Below are 23487 nucleotides of genomic sequence, written 5' to 3'. Positions count from 1 at the left end.
AGTCAAGAGTGGAAAACAGACCAACCAACAATAAAAACCCCGGAGAAAATGATTACAATTCATAATTTTAGAGTCGAGAGTTAAAATGAAATAAATAAAAACCGGCAGAAAATCATTAAAATTCAATATTGTAGAGTCGAGAATTTAAAAAAAACAACCTGGAGAATAAAATTAAAATTTATGATTTTAGAGTCGAGAGTTAAAAATAAATAAATAAAAACCTGCAGAAAAATCATTAAAATTCAATATTGTAGAGTCGAGAATTTAAAAAAACAACCTAAAGAATAAAATTAAATTTATAATTTTAGAGTTCAGTCAGAAAATATTTCTTTTTTTTCATGTTTTTCCTAATAAATTCAGTTTACAAAAAAAAGATAACATTTGAGGCACTGTGGCTTAGCCTAGCGTATAAAATAAAATAAATCACAAAATAATTCGAGTCTGCAAAACAACGTGTGACTCTTTCTACTTCCTAAAAATAATGCTATTTGGTAATAGTAGGAAAGAGCATCATACGCAAATACAAATAGACGGAGTAGACATCGAAAGGGTAAAAGAAACCAGATTTTTGGGAGTATTAATAGATGATAAAATGAACTGGAAATCTCATATACAAAACATACAACATAAGGTAGCAAAAAACATTTCAATAATGAATAAAACAAAACACGTCCTGGGCCAAAAATCACTTCATATTCTCTACTGCTCGCTAGTGTTACCATATCTGAGTTATTGTGCAGAAATATGGGGAAATAACTACAAATGTGCGCTACATTCGTTAACCATGTTACAAAAAAGATCAGTTAGAATAATACATAATGTTGGATATAGAGAACATACAAACCCTTTATTTATTAAGTCAAAATATTAAAGTTCGGTGATTTGGTAAATTGCAAACAGCTAAAATTATGTACAAAGCAAACTATAACCTGCTAGCAAAGAATGTACAACATTTCTTCTCAATTAAAGAGGAGAAATATAACCTTAGAGGAAAACATAATTTAAAACATTTATATGCACGTACAACACTTAAAACTTTTAGCATAACAGTATGTGGAATTAAATGATGGAATGGATTAAGTAAAGAAGTTAAAAATTGTACTGACATGATCCAGTTTAAGAGGTTGTTTAAATGAATAGTGCTTACAAAGTACAAAGAAGAAGAATTATGAGAAAAACTTCCAACCTTATTGAAAATATTCTTCATCTCAGTATGTTAATGATGACTGAATTAATTAATTACATATTACAAACTGTTGTATATACTAATTCATAGATGTTATTTTATTATATAAAAAGGTCAGTAAATGATTTTATATAATTGTAAATGCTTTGAAGTGGGAAAGGGGTAGGATTAAATAAGCTTTGCTTCTTCCTACTCCTTTTCGGGCATGATGTAAATGAAATGATATGAAATTGTGTGATGTATTATGATGTAAATGTGTTCATGTTCCAAATAAACTAAAAGAAAGAAAGAAAAGAAAGAGTCGAGAATTAAAAATAAATAAATAAAAACCTGCAGAAAATCATTAAAATTAAATATTGTAGAGTCGAGAATTTAATTAAAACAACCTGGAGAATAAAATTAAAAATGTATAATTTTGGAGTCAAGAGTGGAAAAAAAACTCGGAGAAAATCATTAAAATGTATAATTGTGGAATCAAGAGTTAAAAAAAAAAATACAAAAAAATGGTTTATGTTTTCAGTTCATAGTTTACATGGAGCAAAAGTCTACCAAGTCAAATTCCTTGTGTGTTAGAACTCACCAACCACTTCGCCGATCATGAAGATGAGGCTGATCGCCAAGGCAACAAGCAGCTTCCTCCCGGCCGTACGTCTCGCGTCGCTCTCGTTCGCCGACGTCACGTCCGGCTCGCCGCCGCAAGTCCACTCTAGCTCCCACGTGTCGTCCGAAGGAGACGTGTCAGAGTCCGACTCACGCTGGTCCTGAGAGCTGAAAGAACACATGGTCACAAAGAACAGCGGGCAAAAGGTGGGCAATCTTACCGGGGCAGACGCTCCATCAGGAGTTGCTTCTCCGATTCCACCGACTCCATTTGACTGCTGCAAAGTGAACGTCAGCCAGCCGCCCGCCACCTGCTCCGACACCACGCTATCTGTGGGGAGGCGGAGCACGGGGCCGGCCAATGACGAGAAGAACTGGGATCAGTGGCACCTGAGTTTATTACATCAGAAGAAAAACCTCCCCTCAAATGACAAAACATTTCTCCAGGAGCTGTACACGGGAATGTCGGGATGAAGATGCATCCAAAAATAGAAATACGTTCAAGTTGGCATGTACAGCACGCTCATTTACAAAAGTCATGTCAACACAGTTTGGCAACGATACACACACACACACACCAACAGCAAAGGGACAAAAAAGCTCAGATTATATACAGTGGTGGTCATAAGTGTACATACACTTGTAAAGAACATCATGTCATGGCTGTTTTGACCTTACAATCATTTTTACAACTCTTATTTTGTTGTGATGTAGTGATTGGAGCACATACTTGTCGCTCACAAAAAACATTCATGAAGTTTGCTTCTTTTATGAATTTATTATGTGTCTACTGCCGTATTTTGATCATATCTATTTACTCAAACGTTGTAAGGCTTGTTGTTGAACATCATATATTCATGATAATAACCTCGGTACAGAAGCACATATGTTCCTTTTTGACTACTTAAATGTATAATGTATTTATATTATTGTACTGTATAATACTGTATTTATGTTATTCACATATGAATAATGCTGTATAATAGACTGTATTTATGTTATTCACATGTGAATAATGCTGTATAATACTGTTTTTATGTTATTCACATGTGAATAATGCTGTATAATACTGTATTTATATTATTCACATGTGAATAATGCTGTATAATACTGTATTTATGTTATTCACATGTGAATAATGCTGTCTAATAGACTGTATTTATGTTATTCACATGTGAATAATGCTGTATAATAGACTGTTTTTATGTTATTCACATGTGAATAATGCTGTATAATAGACTGTATTTATGTTATTCACATGTGAATAATGCTGTCTAATAGACTGTATTTATGTTATTCACATGTGAATAATGCTGTATAATAGACTGTTTTTATGTTATTCACATGTGAATAATGATGTCTAATAGACTGTATTTATGTTATTCACATGTGAATAATACTGTATAATAGACTATTTATGTTATTCACATGTGAATAATGCTGTCTAATAGACTGTATTTATGTTATTCACATGTGAATAATGCTGTATAATAGACTGTTTTTATGTTATTCACATGTGAATAATGCTGTATAATAGACTGTATTTATGTTATTCACATGTGAATAATGCTGTCTAATAGACTGTATTTATGTTATTCACATGTGAATAATGCTGTATGTATAATAGACTGTTTTTATGTTATTCACATGTGAATAATGCTGTATAATAGACTGTATTTATGTTGTTCACATGTGAATAATGCTGTCTAATAGACTGTATTTGTTATTCACATGTGAATAATGCTGTATAACAGACTGTTTTTATGTTATTCACATGTGAATAATGCTGTCTAATAGACTGTTTTTATGTTATTCACATGTGAATAATGCTGTATAATAGACTGTTTTTATGTTATTCACATGTGAATAATGCTGTATAATAGACTGTATTTATGTTATTCACATGTGAATAATGCTGTATAATAGACTGTATTTATGTTATTCACATGTGAATAATGCTGTATAATAGACTGTATTTATGTTATTCGCATGTGAATAATGCTGTATAGTAGACTGTATTTATGTTATTCGCATGTGAATAATGCTGTATAGTAGACTGTATTTATGTTATTCACGTGTGAATAATGCTGTATAATAGACTGTTTTTATGTTATTCACATGTGAATAATGCTGTCTAATAGACTATTTATGTTATTCACATGTGAATAATGCTGTATAATAGACTGTATTTATGTTATTCACATGTGAATAATGCTGTATAATAGACTGTATTTATGTTATTCACATGTGGATAATGCTGTCTAATAGACTGTATTTATGTTATTCACATGTGAATAATGCTGTATAATAGACTGTATTTGTTATTCACATGTGAATAATGCTGTATAATACTGTATTTATGTTATTCACATGTGAATAATGCTGTATAATAGACTGCATTTATGTTATTCACGTGTGAATAATGCTGTATAATAGACTGCATTTATGTTATTCACGTGTGAATAATGCTGTATAATAGACTGCATTTATGTTATTCACGTGTGAATAATGCTGTATAATAGACTGTTTTTATGTTATTCACATGTGAATAATGCTGTAACAATAAACGGTATAACGATAATTTGCGATAAAATCCTGACGATTAGTAATACCGTCTAATTTTTTAATTATCGAAAAACCGTCATTATTAATGCATTTTAGGCAACACGAAGTCAGACACATGCGCACCAGCGTCGTTTGGCGGACTAACTACACAGACTTTGCTCTGGAGCTTTCCTCTCGGAGTAAACGGGGCCAAGCGCTTTTTTAACGTCAAGTTTCCCTCGCTTGCCAGCGTGCGTTTAAGAGCGCACTGCCGTGTTTAGATGGAGACAGGTGTGGACAGTATTGCCCCCACACTAATAGTATAGCAGATTTGCTCAATTTCACTTCATGAAAGTTTTTTTGTGACCAACAAGTATGTGCTCCAATCACCAAAAAATAAGAGTTGTAGAATGATTGTAAACTCAAGAAAGCCATGACATGATGTTCTTTACACGTGTATGTACACTTTGACCACCATTGTAATTTAAGGCTTTTTCTCGAGTAGAATAAAAGTGGCACAAAAACATGGATTATGGTCTGAGGGCGCCACAGTTCGGACCAAACAAAGGAAAATGAAGTTAAAAAAAATACAATAAAATAAAAAGCAGCGAATGTTTGCGGTTTACAGTCACTTGATGACGGCAGTGGTAATTATGTAAGGAATAAATGGCATCAGAACCTCCGTGTTCAGTCCATCTGCAGACGTCTGGCCCCAATCAGCAGTTCCAGTTATCATATAAAAAAACAAACTTTAAACATTCAGGTTTACAGTGTTCCCTCGATTGTCGCGGGAGTTACATTCCGGACCCCGTCAATTTCCCCAAAGCTGAGATGCTATTTTTTTAGGATTCGTGTGACCACTTTACGCATTTGAAGTCTGTATACTTGCACACACACTCAAACACTCTTCAACATAACATTTGACAGGAGTACTCACGACTAATGCCGAAATATCATTGGCATCGTCGCCCGCTATTGGCTTCCTCCGAGTGAGATGTTTGCCGTCGCCCTTATATTGGTTCAAGTAGCTCGACTGCGGAGGTCCGATTGGTAAGCAGCTTTGATTTGGAGCCAGAAGCCTTAGAAGGCACAGAAGGCTTGGACGACATGGAAGGGGATTCAAACAAATACAAATGTTCTCACGAACACGCAGCTGAGATAATACAAACCAGAAGGCTTGATGCAGTCTGTGATTCACTAGCAAATAGTCGGGCGGTCACTCAGAAAAAATCGATTCACATCCGAATTTATACCTATGAAGTTTCTCATTCATCCAGGTCGTTCAATCGATCGCAAACGGACTGTTTGGTTGGTCTTGGAAGACGTTTCATCCGTTGCTATGTAATCAGGGAAAGTGTGGTGGAAGACTGTACGAGGAGTACAGCCCAGACGTTTCTCCTCAGTGAGCTAAATTGAATTCTGTCTCTGTTTGATTCCTTGCTTCTTCTTGTCTGTTTAACAATTGTCATCCTGGGTTTTGAACCTGACAGTAGTAGTCGATCCACAGCCACACCATACCTCAATGCTAACGGGGGGGGGGGGGGGGGGGGGGAATTACACTTCGACGACTGTCGTTGGGCTTTGACAGTTAAAACAGTTGTTTTTTGTCACTACGATCAGGCGAAACCATCTTTGCCCAGTATAAATATTTGGGGTTTTGGCACCAACCGTTGGACTAGATCTGACAGACAGGGCCGGCCCGTGGCATAGGCCGTTTAGGCAAATGCTAAGGGCGCCGTCATCACGGGGCGCCACGCCAGTGCCACAAATGTTGGAGAAAAAAAGAAAGGAAAAAAAAAAAAAGTTGGTACTATTATTTCTAAATACAAAAAATAATCCCACGTTAATTAAAATGCAAAGTAAAGCCTATTTAATAGAAATATTATTTGTTACAACATTACGCCCCCCCTCCTCCCTTCCCGTATCATGACTCTTACCACATAAAAAAATCAACACAAGATGTCAAAACGGCCAAAACTGTCAGGTGCCCAGGGAAGAAAAAAGAGAAAAGAGGAGGAGAAACGAGAAAAAGACAGAGGTAGCAGGTAGGTAACGTTAGCCTACATGAAATTATTTGTCTGTACAGAATGTGATAGTAACCTGGCTTTTTAGCATTAAGCTAATGTTACATGATTCGGCAATTGCTAATCAATAAATAGCTAGTTCTGTTTTAACGTCGGGTTAATATTGTGGAGGGGGCTAAATTGTTATGGGAAAATAATAATGTAACGTTAGGTAAGTACAGTACTCCCACCTTACATTCGTCAGGGACATTTGTATTAGATCTTTTAAGCAGGTGTTTTTTGTTGATGCCTTCTGGTTAGCTAATGTTTGCCCTGCAGGTAATAGTCACTTTTCCACCCCTTTATATATTAGGTATAGTTGTAAGCCTAGTTGTTAAAGTGCACATCATTAATGTTAATTAAGCAATATCACATGAGAGGGAATGCTGTTTTTTTAATTTGAGCACTGCTGTGATTCGGTGAAAGGTAATCATAACATAACATTCTCATACAACATGTTAATTTGCTTTCTTTAAGTAAAAAAAAAAAGGTCAAAGACAAAGCTATTCAGTTTCTTGTGAGTATATACACTTCACTGCCGATGTGTGGGGGGGGGCGCCACCTAAAATCTTGCCTAGGGCGCCAGATTGGTTAGGGCCAGGCCTGCTGACCGATCTATGTCTATGAGCACGGACTGAAGAAGACTACTAGGAAACCAAGCAGTCCAGTTGTGAACGATTGAACGCCCTGAGATCACATCTGAATTTGCGATTCTTATTTATTACGTTTCTGAATCGAGTCATTATTTACAAAAAAAACGTTTCGTTTTAGTTCATTTATTTTGAAAGAATCCATTTTTAAAAGGATGTATTTATCCATGCATGTCATATGTCAGCAAACAAAAGGTTTTATTATAATTACCATACCATTGTGCTTGCTGATAAAATGATAATATGTACGTTGCAATATGCACATAAAATCAATTTAAAAAATGCCTTTGATAAAAGGTTCGATATTTATTTATTTTTTTGTCGGAAGAAAGCAGAACTTGCGAGAGCAAGGTTGGTTGCGCGTACAAAAGGTACTCACTCTCTGGTAACCGAGCAACGCAGGGAGTGATTACTAATCAGTGGGAGTGACACGATGACAACCAATCAGGTAACAGTATCAACTATCAGGTTTGGTTGCGCCATATTATTTTTGCATGTGTAAAAATGAAGAAATTGTCTACAGAAGAGGAAAAGTCACCTGGATAGTATGGCAGTTTTTGTTTTGTTTCAAAAAGGGACCCTGGTCAAATCAATGTGGTCTGTGAATGATGCCACGCCCCCTTGGCCGCGCTCACCCTTTAAAGCACAGCTGGCACCAAAACCACAGAAAACGACTTCTTCTCAGGTTTCTCTATGTTTACATTTTCACACTGTTTTGTTACGCTTTAGCAAGCATTTCTCATTTTTGCGCCTTCATTTTAAGTGTTTACAATTTTCTTTGCATCGTTTTCCTTCCCGCTTAGATAGCTGAGGGGATTATAATCATTGGAAGGTAACATTTGAAATAAAAATGTTTCCCCCTGATCCATTTTACCATTGCTCCTGATTTTCGTTAGGTCATAACGAATGATTAATTATCGATATTGCCCAACTACACTAAATAATACATTGCGAGAATCGTGTTGAATCAAGAATCAATTCTGAATTGAAAAATCGCCCCGACAATCCGAGTAGGATCAAATCTTGAGGTGCCTAAAGATTCCGAACTCTACTGGTAACATACATATAACTAGATAGACATGCCTAGCGATGTATCGGCCTTTTTAGATAGTGTAATACAATGCCGTACATACTGAAAATAAATCATAACTTGCTTATTATTGCGGTTCACTTTATTGTCAACATAAAATCCTAAACTATCAATACACAGTTGATAACACAGTTTCTTCTGCAACTGTTTCCGTGCCGTCGACAACAACGTAATACCCTGCTATTGTAGGCACGCTGATCAAATACGGGTGTGGCGTCTCCTTGTACTATCTATTGCTGATTATATGAGATAGAAGTTATAATACAAATACATAAAAAAACAGCTATTTACAAGTTAAAAACGTCCGTAAAGTGGCGAGGGAACACTGTATATCCAGCCACTGTGGCGTCATTTGGCACTTTGACACGGTTAGCATGTTTAAAGTGCACGAGGAGACGAGGCTTTGGTCATGTGACTACATTCCAGATGCATTTGAAAAAAAAACATAAATAACTGGAGGCTAGGAAGAAAAGACAAAAAGTGTGGCACCTAAAAACAAAAATAAACTGCTGATGTAAACAAAAACAAACAAAAAAAAACCTCTGGGATGTTTTTGCATCAATGCATACTCCAAGTCCAGTCCAGGACCGGCAGGGTTCACTCCACTGACAGGTGGATGTCTCCGTTGCTGGCGTAGGGCTGAATGACGATGGGCGTGTCCTCGCCTGCGAAGGGCGGCACAAATGTGGATTTTCAAACAAAGCCTTTTTTATTTACTGCACACCTGGGAAAAGTAAGGCCCGTTAAGCTTTTCAATCTGGCCCGCCGGACATTCCCAAATCATTTTTTTTTTTAGATCTTTAAGAAGGAAAGTGTAGCTGCCATTATGATGTGCAGTCATGTTTTATAATGACCGTAAGTCTTCAACTATGCTTGGAATATGTATGATCTACTAGCTACTATAGTCATCTAATTAGTAGGGGTGTAACGGTACGTGTATTTGTATCGAACCGTTTCGGTACGGGGGTTCCGGTTCGGTTCGGAGGTGTACCGAACAAGTTTCCACACAGACACATTAAGTAGCGTAACGCACGTTGTGTAAACAACGCACACCGAGGCACAACACACGGCATGCTAGCAGCTAACGGGCTAGGATAGACTGACCATACGTCCTCTTTTCACCGGACATGTCCTCTTTTGCGGAGCTGTCAGGGCGGATTTTCTTAAAGGCCTACTGAAACCTACTACTAGCGACCACGCAGTCTGATAGTTTATATATCAATGATGAAATCTTAACATTGCAACACATGCCAATACGGCCGGGTTAACTTATAAAGTGACTTTTAAAACTTCCCGGGAAATATCCAGCTGAAACGTTGCGGTATGATGACGTATGCGCGTGACGAAGGCAGAGTAACGGAAGTTATGGTACCCCGTAGAATCCTATACAAAAAGCTCTGTTTTCATTTCATAATTCCACAGTATTCTGGACATCTTTTGCAATTTTTTTAATGAACAATGAAGGCTGCGAAGAAGACAGTTGTAGGTGGGATCGGTGTATTAGCAGCGGACTACAGCAACACAACCAGGAGGACTTTGTTGGAGCGCTAGCCGCGCTAGCCGCCGACCTCACCTTGACTTCCTACGTCTCCGGGCCGCCAAACGCATCGGGTGAAGTCCTTCGTCCTTCTGTCGATCGCTGGAACGCAGGTGAGCACGGGTGTTGATGAGCAGATGAGGGCTGGCTGGCGTAGGTGGAGAGCTAATGTTTTTAGCATAGCTCTGTGAGGTCCCGTTGCTAAGTTGCTAAGTTAGCTTCAATGGCGTCGTTAGCACAGCATTGTTAACCTTCGCCAGCCTGGAAAGCATTAACCGTGTATTTACATGTCCACGGTTTAATAGTATTGTTGATTTTCTATCTATCCTTCCTTCTATCCTTTATTTTTTTGTTTCTATATGCAGTTAAAGCACGATGCTATCACGCTAGCTCGTAGCTAAAGCATTTGGCCGATGTATTGTCGTGGAGATAAAAGGCACTGAATGTCCATTTCGCGTTCTCGACTCTCATTTTCAAGAGGATATAGTATCCCAGGTGGTTTAAAATACAAATCCGTGATCCACAATAGAAAAAGGAGAGTGTGGAATCCAATGAGCCAGCTTGTACCTAAGTTACGGTCAGAGCGAAAAAAGATACGTCCTGCACTGCCTCTCAAGTCCTTCACTGTAACGTTCCTCATCTACGAATCTTTCATCCTCGCTCAAATTAATGGGGTAATCGTCACTTTCTCGGTCCGAATCTCTCTCGCTCCATTGTAAACAACGGGGAATTGTGAGGAATACTAGCTCCTGTGATGTCACGCTACTTCCGCTACAGGCAAGGCTTTTTTTATCAGCGAGCAAAAGTTGCGAACTTTATCGTCGATTTTCTCTACTAAATCCTTTCAGCAAAAATATGGCAATATCGCGAAATGATCAAGTATGACACATAGAATGGATCTGCTATTCCCGTTAAAAAAAAAAAAAATCATTTCAGTAGGCCTTTAAATGCCTCAAATGTCCGGCATTTTGAGTTGGGGTTGCGTGTATTTTCAATGTACGCTCAGGGTTAAGAAGGGGTTAAAAACAAAACAAATTGTGCGCGCAGCAGCATTGGTGAGGGAGGGGCAGGGACAGAGAGAGAGAGAGAGTTATGATAAACACGCATGCATTTTTTATTATCTATAGCAGTGGTTCTATGAATTTTTTTTTAATTCAAGTACCCCCTAATCAGAGCAAAGCTATTTTGGTTGAAAAAAAGAGATAAAGAAGTAAAATACAGCACTATGTCATCAGTTTCTGATTTATTAAATTGTATTACAGTGCAAAACATTGCTCTTTGTAGTGGTCTTTCTTGAACTATTTGGAAAAAAAAGATAGGTTTTTATTTATATTTATAAAGGATTTTTGAATTGTTGCTATTTTTAGAATATTAAAAAAAAATCTCACGTACCCCTTGGCATACCTTCAAGTACCCCCAGGGGTACGCGTACCCCCATTTGAGAACCACTGATCTATAGCAGGGGTGTCAAAAGTGTGCCCCGGAGGCCATTTGCGGCCCACAGCTAATGTTTTAAAGGCCCACGGCACATTCTAAAAATACTATTCAAATAAACAAAAACATAACAAAAGTGAAATAAAAAAGCTTAAAGGTGAAATGTAATTTAGAAAAAGTTGCAATGTTGACTAATAAAACAAAGCTGGTTTTCTTTCTTTCAAACTGTCATTGCTCAAAACATAATATTGAATCAAAATCAATGTTATTATGAATTATTGACCTATCCAAGCTTCCCATTACTTCACATCAAATATTACACTACGAAAAATATTTTTGGTGGAAGATTTTGCAAATTTGGTAAATAAATAACCAAAAAATTTACATTTTGTTGTTTTCTTACTGTACCGAAAATGAACCGAACCATGACCTCTAAACCGAGGTACGTACCGAACCGAACTTTTTGTGTACCGTTACACCCCTAATATTTAGTTACTATGGTCATCTAATTAGCTCTGTGAGGTCCCGTTGCTAAGTTAGCTTCAATGGCGTCGTTAGCAACAGCATTAGGCTGGAAAGCATTAACCGTGTATTTACATGTCCACGGTTTAATAGTATTGTTGATCTTCTGTCTATCCTTCCAGTCAGGGGTTTATTAGGGTCCGCCCTGTACCCAAAGGAACCTATTGTTATTGTAAGGTTTTATTATTAGGGTCCGCCCTGTACTGGTTACAAAGGAACCTGTTGAATTTGTAAGGTTTTATTATTATTCTTTATTCTTCCGCCGCCACAAAAAAACGCTAATTTGACCCACTTAACATGCTTCAAAACTCACATAAATTTGACACACACATCAGGACCTGCGAAAATTGCAAGTTAATAAAAAAAAAAAAAATCAAAATTGCACTCTAGCGCCCCCTAGGAAAAAACAAAAACAAACTGCCTGTAACTCCCACTAGGAAGGTCGTAGAGACATGAAACAAAAACCTCTATGTAGGTCAGACTTAGACCTACATTTTATAATTTTACACATCCTCGGGCAAAAACCAACAGGAAGTTGGCAATTTCCCCTTCAAGACAAAATTGTACTAAAAAAACTCATTTCTGCCTCTTTGACCTCTAATTTGACCCCCTTAAAATACTTCAAAACTCACCAAACTTCTTACACACATCGGGACTGGTAGAAATTGCAATGTAAAAAAAAAACCGAACCCCAAAACTCAAAATTGTGCTCTAGCGCAATTTTTGAATAAAACAGAGAAAAAACTGCTCCTCAGAGGAAAACTCAGACAAAACTGCTTGTAACTTCCGGTAGGAACGTCTTAGAGACATGAAACAAATACCTCTATGTAGGTCTCACCTAGATCTACATTTCATAGATTGACATCCTTCAGCAAAAATCAACAGGAAGTTTGCTATCCCTCCTTCAAAACAAAATTTTTGTTAAAACCGGTCACCAAACATCAAACATTATCTCCTCCGAGCACGTTTGTCGTTTCGGGTTCAAACTGCTACAGGAGAGAGATTGAACCCTTCTGATTAAAAGTTCTGTACGGCGTTTTGATACGTGCTACCGTGCTTCGCCGCTGTGATTTTAAGATGCCTGCTTAAAAGCAGAAAGCACCAGCGTGAGCACAGAATGCAGAGAAGGTAGGTACACTACACAAAAGTATCTAACTCCCAGTACGAATATCGTAGAGACACGAAACAAAAACCTCTATGTAGGTCTCACTCAGGACTACCACTGGACAAAAGTATTGGGACACCTAGGACTAGCACCTGCCAAAAGGCGGACCCGACCAACGCTGCTTGCAGCTTTAATTTATTTTGTTTCTATCTGCAGTTAAGCCTGATGCTATCACGTTAGCTCCGTAGCTAAAGTGCTTCGCCGATGTATTGTCGTGGAGATAAAAGTCACTGTGAATGTCCATTTCGCGTTCTCGACTCTCATTTTCAAGAGGATATAGTATCCCAGGTGGTTTAAAATACAAATCCGTGACCCCCAATAGAAAAAGGAGAGAGTGTGGAATCCAATGAGCCAGCTTGTACCTAATGCTAGGTTCACACCAACGGCGCTTTGACGGCGCTTTAAAGGCCTACTGAAACCTACTACTAGCGACCACGCAGTCTGATAGTTTATATATCAATGATGAAATCTTAACATTGCAACACATGCCAATACGGCCGGGTTAACTTATAAAGTGACTTTTAAAACTTCCCGGGAAATATCCGGCTGAAACGTCGCGGTATGATGACGTATGCGCGTGACGAAGGCAGAGTAACGGAAGTTATGGTACCCCGTAGAATCCTATACAAAAAGCTCTGTTTTCATTTCATAATTCCACAGTATTCTGGACATCTTTTGCAATTTGTTTAATGAACAATGAAGGCTGCAAAGAAGACAGTTGTAGGTGGGATCGGTGTATTAGCAGCGGACTACAGCAACACAACCAGGAGGACTTTGTTGGAGCGCTAGCCGCGCTAGCCGCCGACCTCACCTTGACTTCCTACGTCTCCGGGCCGCCAAACGCATCGGGTGAAGTCCTTCGTCCTTCTGCCGATCGCTGGAACGCAGGTGAGCACGGGTGTTGATGAGTAGATGAGGGCTGGCTGGCGTAGGTGGAGAGCTAATGTTTTTAGCATAGCTCCGTGAGGTCCCGTTGCTAAGTTAGCTTCAATGGCGTCGTTAGCACAGCATTGTTAACCTTCGCCAGCCTGGAAAGCATTAACCGTGTATTTACATGTCCACGGTTTAATAGTATTGTTGATTTTCTATCTATCCTTCCTTCTATCCTTTATTTTTTTGTTTCTATATGCAGTTAAAGCACGACGCTATCACGTTAGCTCGTAGCTAAAGCATTTCGCCGATGTATTGTCGTGGAGATAAAAGGCACTCAATGTCCATTTTGCGTTCTCGACTCTCATTTTCAAGAGGATATAGTATCCCAGGTGGTTTAAAATACAAATCCGTGATCCACAATAGAAAAAGGAGAGTGTGGAATCCAATGAGCCAGCTTGTACCTAAGTTACGGTCAAAGATACGTCCATCAGTGCCTCTCAAGTCCTTCACTGTAACGTTCCTCATCTACGAATCTTTCATCCTCGCTCAAATTAATGGGGTAATCGTCACTTTCTCGGTCTGAATCTCTCTCGCTCCATTGTAAACAACGGGGAATTGTGAGGAATACTAGCTCCTGTGACGTCACGCTACTTCCGCTACAGGCAAGGCTTTTTTTTATCAGCGAGCAAAAGTTGCGAACTTTATCGTCGATTTTCTCTACTAAATCCTTTCAGCAAAAATATGGCAATATCGCGAAATGATCAAGTATGACACATAGAATGGATCTGCTATCCCCGTTTAAATTTTAAAAAATAATTTCAGTAGGCCTTTAAGAAGTTTAGGTTATTTTTGTTGGGTTTTTGCTTGGACACACATGACAACAACTTTACCTGACGCGGCGTCACCAACTTCGCCCGAGCCGTCGGCATTGGCAGCGGAGCTTGGCTGAATAACGATTACAGCGTCTCGTGCTGGGAAACACAAGGCAACACAATTTGATCAAAGCTCCCTTCCTTTGAACAAAAACGCTCACTTCATATGCACCCCAATGCATTGTGGGCATGCATTCATATAAAATGGTGTGTTCATAAACGTGCTCACACTGCCTCAATCTTCCATCATACCCACGTTAAAGGACACATGATGCATTTAGGACGACTGGGAAATCAAAGTTACTTTAGCATTAACAATGTTGGACTTCCAAAAGGAGTCAAATGTTGACAAACAAATATGGCGGGTGAGGATTTGTGTGGTTTGTCTACTCCAGGGGTGTGCACACTTTTTCTGCAGGCCAGCTACCTTTCAATGTACCAAGTGGAGGGGATCTACCTCATTCATATATATCATTTATATTGATTTATTTATGAAAGAGAGGTTTTTGTTAACAAGTTAAAGGTGTTTAATGATAATACAAGCAGGGGTGTCAAACTCATTTTCATTGAGGGCCACATTGGCTGCTTTCAGAGGGCCGCTTTTTAAAAAAAATTAATCTACATTATGCATGCGGGTAATAACCTGTGATTAATCATGATTAATCGAAATGCATATGCATTTGGTTATGTATAACTTGTGACCGAGGGCGACGGCTGTTTACGACCCCCTCTCCCTTTAGAAACGGCTGTTGCCGTGTAATCAGGGAAAGTCCAAATAAAAGAGGAGGTGTAGAATTCTCTTGTCAGAGCGTGGTGGAAGACTGTGCAAAGAGTACAGCCCAGACGTTTCTCCTCATTTGAGCTAAATTGAATCCTGTCTCTGTTTAATTCCTTGCTTCTTGTCTGTTTAATAGATGGCATCGGTGTTTGAACCTGACAAACGGTGATAAAGTCATCTGAAATAATTTGTGTTTAAAAAAGGGGGCAGATAAATATACAAATATTATTCTTCCATCTGCTCCTTTCTGATCATGGAAATGTATAAGAAACAAAAAACAATGAAGGGGAAACTGTATGTGGCTTGTATATATGCATTTTTAGGAAAGGAATAAAAAGAAATGATTGTGAAGACAGGAACTGTGCGGTCAGTCTTTAGGCTTTTGACGGGGAGGTACGGTTGAAATAAAAAGTGTTTTCGCCTTCCTGTCGGTCATTTTTTCTTAATAATTTTTCTTAATTTTTTCATGAAAGGAATAAAAAGAAATGATGATGATGATTGTGAAGACAGGAACTGTGCGGTCAGTCTTTAGGCTCTTGACGGGAGGTACGGTTGAAATAAAAAGTGTTTCTCGCCTTCCTGTCGGTCATTTTTTCTTAATAATTTTTCTTTATTTTTTCATGAAAGGAATAAAAAGAAATGATGATGAATGATGATGATGATTGTGAAGACAGGAACTGTGCAGTCAGTCTTTAGGCTTTTGACGGGAGGTACGGTTGAAATAAAAAGTGTTTTCGCCTTCCGGTCGGTCATTTTTTCTTAATAAATGTTCTTACTTTTTTCATGAAAGGAATAAAAAGAAATGATGATGAACGATGATGATGATTGTGAAGACAGGAACTGTGCGGTCAGTCTTTAGACTTTTGACGGGAGGTACGGTTGAAATAAAAAGTGTTTTCGCCTTCCGGTCGGTCATTTTTTCTTAATAATTTTTATTTATTTTTACATGAAAGGAATAAAAAGAAATGATGATGAATGATGATGATGATGATTGTGAAGACAGGAACTGTGCGGTCAGTCTTTAGACTTGACGGGAGGTACGGTTGAAATAAAAAGTGTTTCTCGCCTTCCTGTCGGTCATTTTTTATTAATTTTTTTTCTTAATTTTTTCATGAAAGGAATAAAAAGAAATGATGATGAATGATGATGATGATTGTGAAGACAGGAACTGTGCGGTCAGTCTTTAGGCTTTTGACGGGGAGGTACGGTTGAAATAAAAAGTGTTTCTCCCCTTAGTGTCTGTCATTTTTTCTTAATTTTTTTTCCTAATTTTTTTCATGAAAGGAATAGAAATAAATGATGATGATGATGATTGTGAAGACAGGAACTGTGCAGTCAGTCTTTAGGCTTTTGACGGTGAGGTACGGTTGAAATAAAAAGTGTTTCTCGCCTTCCTGTCGGTCATTTTTTCTTAATAAATGTTCTTACTTTTTTCATGAAAGGAATAAAAACAAATGATGATGAACGATGATGATGATTGTGAAGACAGGAACTGTGCAGTCAGTCTTTAGGCTTTTGACGGGGAGGTACGGTTGACATAAAAAGTGTTTCTCGCCTTCCTGTCGGTCATTTTTTCTTAATAATTTTTCTTTATTTTTTCATGAAAGGAATAAAAAGAAATGATGATGAATGATGATGATGATTGTGAAGACAGGAACTGTGCAGTCAGTCTTTAGGCTTTTGACGGGAGGTACGGTTGAAATAAAAAGTGTTTTCGCCTTCCGGTCGGTCATTTTTTCTTAATAAATGTTCTTACTTTTTTCATGAAAGGAATAAAAAGAAATGATGATGAACGATGATGATGATTGTGAAGACAGGAACTGTGCGGTCAGTCTTTAGACTTTTGACGGGAGGTACGGTTGAAATAAAAAGTGTTTTCGCCTTCCGGTCGGTCATTTTTTCTTAATAATTTTTATTTATTTTTACATGAAAGGAATAAAAAGAAATGATGATGAATGATGATGATGATGATTGTGAAGACAGGAACTGTGCGGTCAGTCTTTAGACTTGACGGGAGGTACGGTTGAAATAAAAAGTGTTTCTCGCCTTCCTGTCGGTCATTTTTTATTAATTTTTTTTCTTAATTTTTTCATGAAAGGAATAAAAAGAAATGATGATGAATGATGATGATGATTGTGAAGACAGGAACTGTGCGGTCAGTCTTTAGGCTTTTGACGGGGAGGTACGGTTGAAATAAAAAGTGTTTCTCCCCTTAGTGTCTGTCATTTTTTCTTAATTTTTTTTCCTAATTTTTTTCATGAAAGGAATAGAAATAAATGATGATGATGATGATTGTGAAGACAGGAACTGTGCAGTCAGTCTTTAGGCTTTTGACGGTGAGGTACGGTTGAAATAAAAAGTGTTTCTCGCCTTCCTGTCGGTCATTTTTTCTTAATAAATGTTCTTACTTTTTTCATGAAAGGAATAAAAACAAATGATGATGAACGATGATGATGATTGTGAAGACAGGAACTGTGCAGTCAGTCTTTAGGCTTTTGACGGGGAGGTACGGTTGACATAAAAAGTGTTTCTCGCCTTCCTGTCGGTCATTTTTTCTTAATAATGATCATTCTCACAAGACCCTCGGGTGCCGTGAATTATCAATCAAGTTTGAAAGTGAAGTCTTGGTGAAAATTGATGACCGCTAATATTTAGGTCTATTTTTGAATGCCTGATTGGCGATGGACTGACACACCCTCCACCATCCACCGCTAGCTGGCCATCCTGGGTAGACTTTTATAGCCTTTTAGAAAAGTCAGACATTTAAAAAAAATTTTTTTTACACATGGTGTGTGGTGGGGAAAAAAAGCACAGTGGCTTACCCTCCTCCTGCTCTTTGATTTCCGCTTCCAGGTCCTCGGGGTTGACGTAGAAAGTGTCCTCGGCTTCCTCGGAGGGCTTGCACTTCCCGCAGCAGAAGCAGCAGCAGCAGAAGCAGCAGCAGCAGGTGAAGATCCCGCAACACACCAGAAGGGCCTGAAAAAGAACGAGGAGAGGTTCGAAACCGGTTCTCCCGGTTGTTCGATAAGAAAAGAACCGATTCCGTGGACTCGAATCCCTTTTTGAGAACCGGTTCCCGTTATCGAGGCCACTATAGTAAAGAAAAAGAGTTGGTTCTTTATTCGAATCCCTGGGAACAAATCCCTTCCCACAGGAAACGCCCTGTGGGACGGCAATGTTATGCCCATTTGATTGTAGACTCTTACTGACACCTTGTGGCGATATGAAAATACTACGCGTCATAAGTTTGGGCACTTCCGGGTTGACGATGTTAGTCCAGTTCATGAGACAATTGAGAAGTAGACAAGTTGTGTTAGCTCTTACAAGCCTTGGAAAAGATAAGTCTGTAAGTAAACTGTTGAACTTGTTTATGTAACTCAATATTAAAGGTGGAAAGTGGTTAAGTTTGATACTAAGATGTTTATTGAAAAACGATTTTTGTGCACTGTTTCAATGGATGTTTTGAGGACTTAAAATGGCTGCCAGTCGTGTATTTCCACCATGGAAATAGTTTCAACACTCAGAAGTATTTGTTTGATGATAGTACTGTATATTTGTGTGAAGCTAATATTTACATATTGTGTATTACTTTTCAGTATGTTAATTGAATCACATAGCTTATACATTTGTCATTGTGTGTATTTTAGTTTAAAAAGATAAAAAATAACAGTCCAGTGCAAGACAAAAGTAAAAATAGGAAAAGACAAAGCAAGATCAACAACAATAAAGAGCCTAAATGGATTAATCGGCTTTGGAACTTTATTAGACGTCTTGGATTGTTTGTTAGCTGTCTGCCTGTGTGTGTAGTTAGTATGTTCCAATAGCAGCAGAAGTGCACTATTTGGAGAGCTGTATTATTTCCAGTTTTGTGCCCAAGGGACTGATTTTATTTAACATTATATTATTATTTATACACCTATAGTGATCACAGAGACAGGTTGTTTTTGTGTTACTGTATATATTTGTTTTTATGAAAAATCCCACTTAATATACTTTGAGTAACAACAGTCAATATTTTTATTTTAGGTTGGGTAACAGTCAATATTTTTATTTTTTTATTTTTTCTTATAAAATAAAAGTGAGCTTTTGTTAAACCAAATATTGTGTTTTTTTTCCATATCCAACAACCTATCTGGACTCGATAAGAGAATCGATAAGGAATCGGTTCGATAAGAGGATTTGATAATGGGCTCGAACTCGATAATTTCTTATCAAACATCATCCCTACCCCTGGGTGTTTTAAACTTCCCACTTCACAGCATGCAGCTCACCTTGAACCAGCACTTGGACATGAGGAAGTAGTACTTGACGCTCTCGTCCCCAAACTGCTCGGCCACGTAGAGGCCCATGGAGCCGTACTCGTCGTAGATGACGCGCTTGTTCTCATCGCTGAGGATGGAGTTGGCGTTGTTGATCTCTTTGAACATTTCCGCCGCCTCCGGGTTGTCGGGGTTCTTGTCGGGGTGGTGCCTCAATGCCAGCTTCCTGGATTCAAACGCGAGTTCAATAATGCAGTGCAACACCATGTACAAACCCCAAAAGCAGTGAAGTTGTCACGTTGTGTAAATGGTCGCTAAAAAGACAATACAATGATTTGCAAATCCTATTCAACTTATATTCAATTGAATAGACTGCAAAGACAAGATATTTCATGTTCACACTGAGAAACTTTGTTGTTTTTGGCAAATAATCATGAACTTAGAATTTAATGGCAGCAACACATTGCAAAAAAGGCATTTTTATCACTGTGTTACATGGCCTTTCCTTCACACTATTATGTTAGATCCACTATGGACTGGACTCTCACACTATTATGTTAGATCCACTATGGACTGGACTCTCACACTATTATGTTAGATCCACTATGGACTGGACTCTCACACTATTATGTTAGATCCACTATGGACTGGACTCTCACACTATTATGTTAGATCCACTATGGACTGGACTCTCACACTATTATGTTAGATCCACTATGGACTGGACTCTCACTATTATGTTAGATCCACTATGGACTGGACTCTCACTATTATGTTAGATCCACTATGGACTGGACTCTCACTATTATGTTAGATCCACTATGGACTGGACTCTCACACTATTATGTCAGATCCACTATGGACTGGACTCTCACACTATTATGTTAGATCCACTATGGACTGGACTCTCCCACTATTATGTTAGATCCACTATGGACTGGACTCTCCCACTATTATGTTAGATCCACTATGGACTGGACTATCTCACTATTATGTTAGATCCACTATGGACTGGACTCTCACAATATTATGTTAGATCCACTATGGACTGGACTCTCACACTATTATGTTAGATCCACTATGGACTGGACTCTCTCACTATTATGTTAGATCCACTATGGACTGGACTCTCCCACTATTATGTTAGATCCACTATGGACTGGACTCTCCCACTATTATGTTAGATCCACTATGGACTGGACTCTCACACTATTATGTTAGATCCACTATGGACTGGACTCTCTCACTATTATGTTAGATCCACTATGGACTGGACTCTCACACTATTATGTTCGATCCACTATGGACTGGACTCCCACACTATTATGTTAGATCCACTATGGACTGGACTCTCACACCATTATGTTAGATCCACTATGGACTGGACTCTCACACTATTATGTTAGATCCACTATGGACTGGACTCTCACACTATTATGTTAGATCCACTATGGACTGGACTCTCACTATTATGTTAGATCCACTATGGACTGGACTCTCACACTATTATGTTAGATCCACTATGGACTGGACTCTCACACTATTATGTTAGATCCACTATGGACTGGACTCTCACACTATTATGTTAGATCCACTATGGACTGGACTCTCTCACTATTATGTTAGATCCACTATGGACTGGACTCTCACACTATTATGTTAGATCCACTATGGACTGGACTCTCTCACTATTATGTTAGATCCACTATGGACTGGACTCTCTCACTATTATGTCAGATCCACTATGGACTGGACTCTCACACTATTATGTTGGTTCCACTATGCGCGGGGGGGTAAACCCACCTGTATGCCTTTTTTATCTCTTCGGGTGTTGCTCCCTTCTGCAGGCCCAGGACTTTGTACAAGCTGTCCCCTGCTGTGGACATCTTCCGCTGGGGTCTGTTGGGGTCATCCATTGTTGAAAGATCTGCTGGAACAAATAAAATAGCTTCAAGGTTGGTAAGCAAAACCAGAATTATTCCGTACATTAGACGAGTTATAAGTCGCACTGTCGAGTTTTGAGGGAAAAAAAAGGATTTTAAGTGCGCCTTATAGTCCGGAAAATAAAGTATATTATATGCACATACAAGAGAGGCCTAGCTACTCAGTCTTGTACATTATATTACAAGCAGTTTTATAGTTTAAAATAAAATAGCTTTGAGGTCGGTAAGCAAAACCAGAATTATTCCGTACATTAGGCGCACTGTCGAGTTTTGAGGGGGGGGAAAAAGGATTTTAAGAGCGCCTTATAGTCCAAAAAACAGGGTATATTATATGCACATACAAGAGAGGCCTAGCTACTCAGTCTTGTACATTATATTACAAGCAGTGTTATAGTTTGAAATAAAATAGCTTCGAAGTCGTTAAGCAAAACCAGAATTATTTCGTACATTAGGCGCACTGTCGAGTTTTGAGGGAAAAAAAGGATTTTAAGTATGCCTTATAGTCCGGAAAATAGGGTATATTATATGCACATACAAAAGAGGCCTAGCTACTCAGTCTTGTACATTATATTATTAAAAGTTTGAAATAAAATAGCTTTGAGGTTGGTAAGCAAAACCAGAATTATTCCGTACACTAGGCACTCCGGGTTATAAAGCGCACTGTCGTGTTTTGAGGTGAAAAAACGGATTTTAAGTGCGCCTTATAGTCCGGAAAATACGGACATCCAATAAAAAAATAATCCGGAAAACTGCACATACAAAAGAGGCCTAGCTACTCAGTCTTGTACATTATATTACAAGCAGTTTTATAGTTTGAAATAAAATAGCTTCGAAGTCGTTAAGCAAAACCAGAATTATTTCGTACATTAGGCACTCCGGGTTATAAGGCGCACTGTCGAGTTTTGAGGGAAAAAAAGGATTTTAAGTACGCCTTATAGTCCGGAAAATAGGGTATATTATACGCACATACAAAAGAGGCCTAGCTACTCAGTCTTGTACATTATATTATCAAAAGTTTGAAATAAAATAGCTTCGAGGTTGGTAAGCAAAACCAGAATTATTCCGTACACTAGGCACTCCGGGTTATAAAGCGCACTGTCGTGTTTTGAGGTGAAAAAAAGGATTTTAAGTGCGCCTTATAGTCCGGAAAATAGGGTATATTATATCCACATACAAAAGAGGCCTAGCTACTCAGTCTTGTACATTACATTATTAAAAGTTTGAAATAAAATAGCTTCGAGGTCGTTAAGCAAAACCAGAATTATTTCGTACGTTAGGCACTCCGGGTTATAAGGCGCACTGTCGAGTTTTGAGGTGAAAAAAAGGATTTTAAGTGCGCCTTATAGTCCGGAAAATACGGACATCCAATAAAAAAATAATCCGGAAAACTGCACATACAAAAGAGGCCTAGCTACTCAGTCTTGTACATTATATTACAAGCAGTTTTATAGTTTGAAATAACAACAATAGCCTAGCTGGGTTTGCACTTTAATAAGTTAATGTTGTCGTAAAAACAACAACCAATGTTTGAACATTTTTGACGAATCTTGTCATTGTGAAATTTTACGACATTCAAGTTACATTTACGGTTGCCCAATCGGTGGCATTTAATCGAACATTTTACATTTAAGCCAAAATAGTTAACGCATCGTGTTCGTCTTCGACTTTAAATCGACTGTAGTACTCATGTTGAGAGGGTGAAAAAAACATCTTATTCCGAACTAACTTTGGATAAAGTGCTAACATGCGTTAGCTAACTTTACAAACCCCGCAATAAAAGGTAAGACTCTTACATTCTGGAGTGTTCGATGGGTTACGGGTTATATCATGAAGTCCAAAGTGTTTAGGCCGACTGTCTGTGGGGGTTGCGACCCATGAAGGTTGGCTCACAAGCGGCTTGTTGTGGTGTCAAACCGGCGTCTTCATGCTGACAAAACAGCTGAAGTTTAGCTTATTTAGCTTAGCGGCGGG

At 38.3% G+C, this 23487-nt stretch overlaps 3 protein-coding genes across 4 annotated transcripts in view; all 3 read right to left on the bottom strand.

Moving 5' to 3' along the window:
• The window catches only part of LOC133647093 (proton-coupled zinc antiporter SLC30A2-like), a 20618-nt gene extending 11929 nt beyond the window's left edge, over positions 1–8689 (bottom strand). Inside the window, exons 1-3 of the mRNA XM_062043196.1 lie at positions 8674–8689; positions 2008–2117; positions 1767–1954 (exon numbers count right to left, since the gene is read on the bottom strand). Of these exons, the coding sequence (XP_061899180.1) occupies positions 1767–1954; positions 2008–2057 (238 nt within the window). The 5' untranslated portion in view covers positions 2058–2117; positions 8674–8689. The remainder of the gene's footprint in view (positions 1–1766; positions 1955–2007; positions 2118–8673) is intronic.
• LOC133647094 (dnaJ homolog subfamily C member 5-like) lies at positions 6663–23487 on the bottom strand. 2 transcript variants are annotated; one of them, XM_062043198.1, is made up of 6 exons: positions 23310–23487; positions 21377–21503; positions 19586–19799; positions 18137–18290; positions 14555–14635; positions 6663–8798 (listed from the first exon to the last, which is right to left on the bottom strand). In XM_062043198.1, the coding sequence occupies exons 2-6, from the start codon at positions 21487–21489 to the stop codon at positions 8731–8733; spliced, it is 630 nt and encodes a 209-aa protein (XP_061899182.1). In that variant the 5' UTR covers positions 21490–21503; positions 23310–23487; the 3' UTR covers positions 6663–8730. The 2 variants fall into 2 exon arrangements, with proteins under 2 accessions (XP_061899182.1, XP_061899181.1); XM_062043197.1 differs by having other exon boundaries at positions 21377–21500.
• Positions 13598–23487, bottom strand: part of LOC133647095 (ankyrin repeat domain-containing protein 66-like) — a 37233-nt gene continuing 27343 nt past the window's right edge. Inside the window, exon 4 of the mRNA XM_062043202.1 lies at positions 13598–13668. The gene's annotated coding sequence lies outside the window, so the exon portion shown is untranslated. The remainder of the gene's footprint in view (positions 13669–23487) is intronic.

This window comes from Entelurus aequoreus, linkage group LG03 (assembly GCF_033978785.1).
Source record: "Entelurus aequoreus isolate RoL-2023_Sb linkage group LG03, RoL_Eaeq_v1.1, whole genome shotgun sequence".
NCBI lineage: Eukaryota > Metazoa > Chordata > Actinopteri > Syngnathiformes > Syngnathidae > Entelurus > Entelurus aequoreus.
Note: the sequence above shows the minus strand (reverse complement) of the source record. Positions and strands in the feature narration are given on the sequence as shown.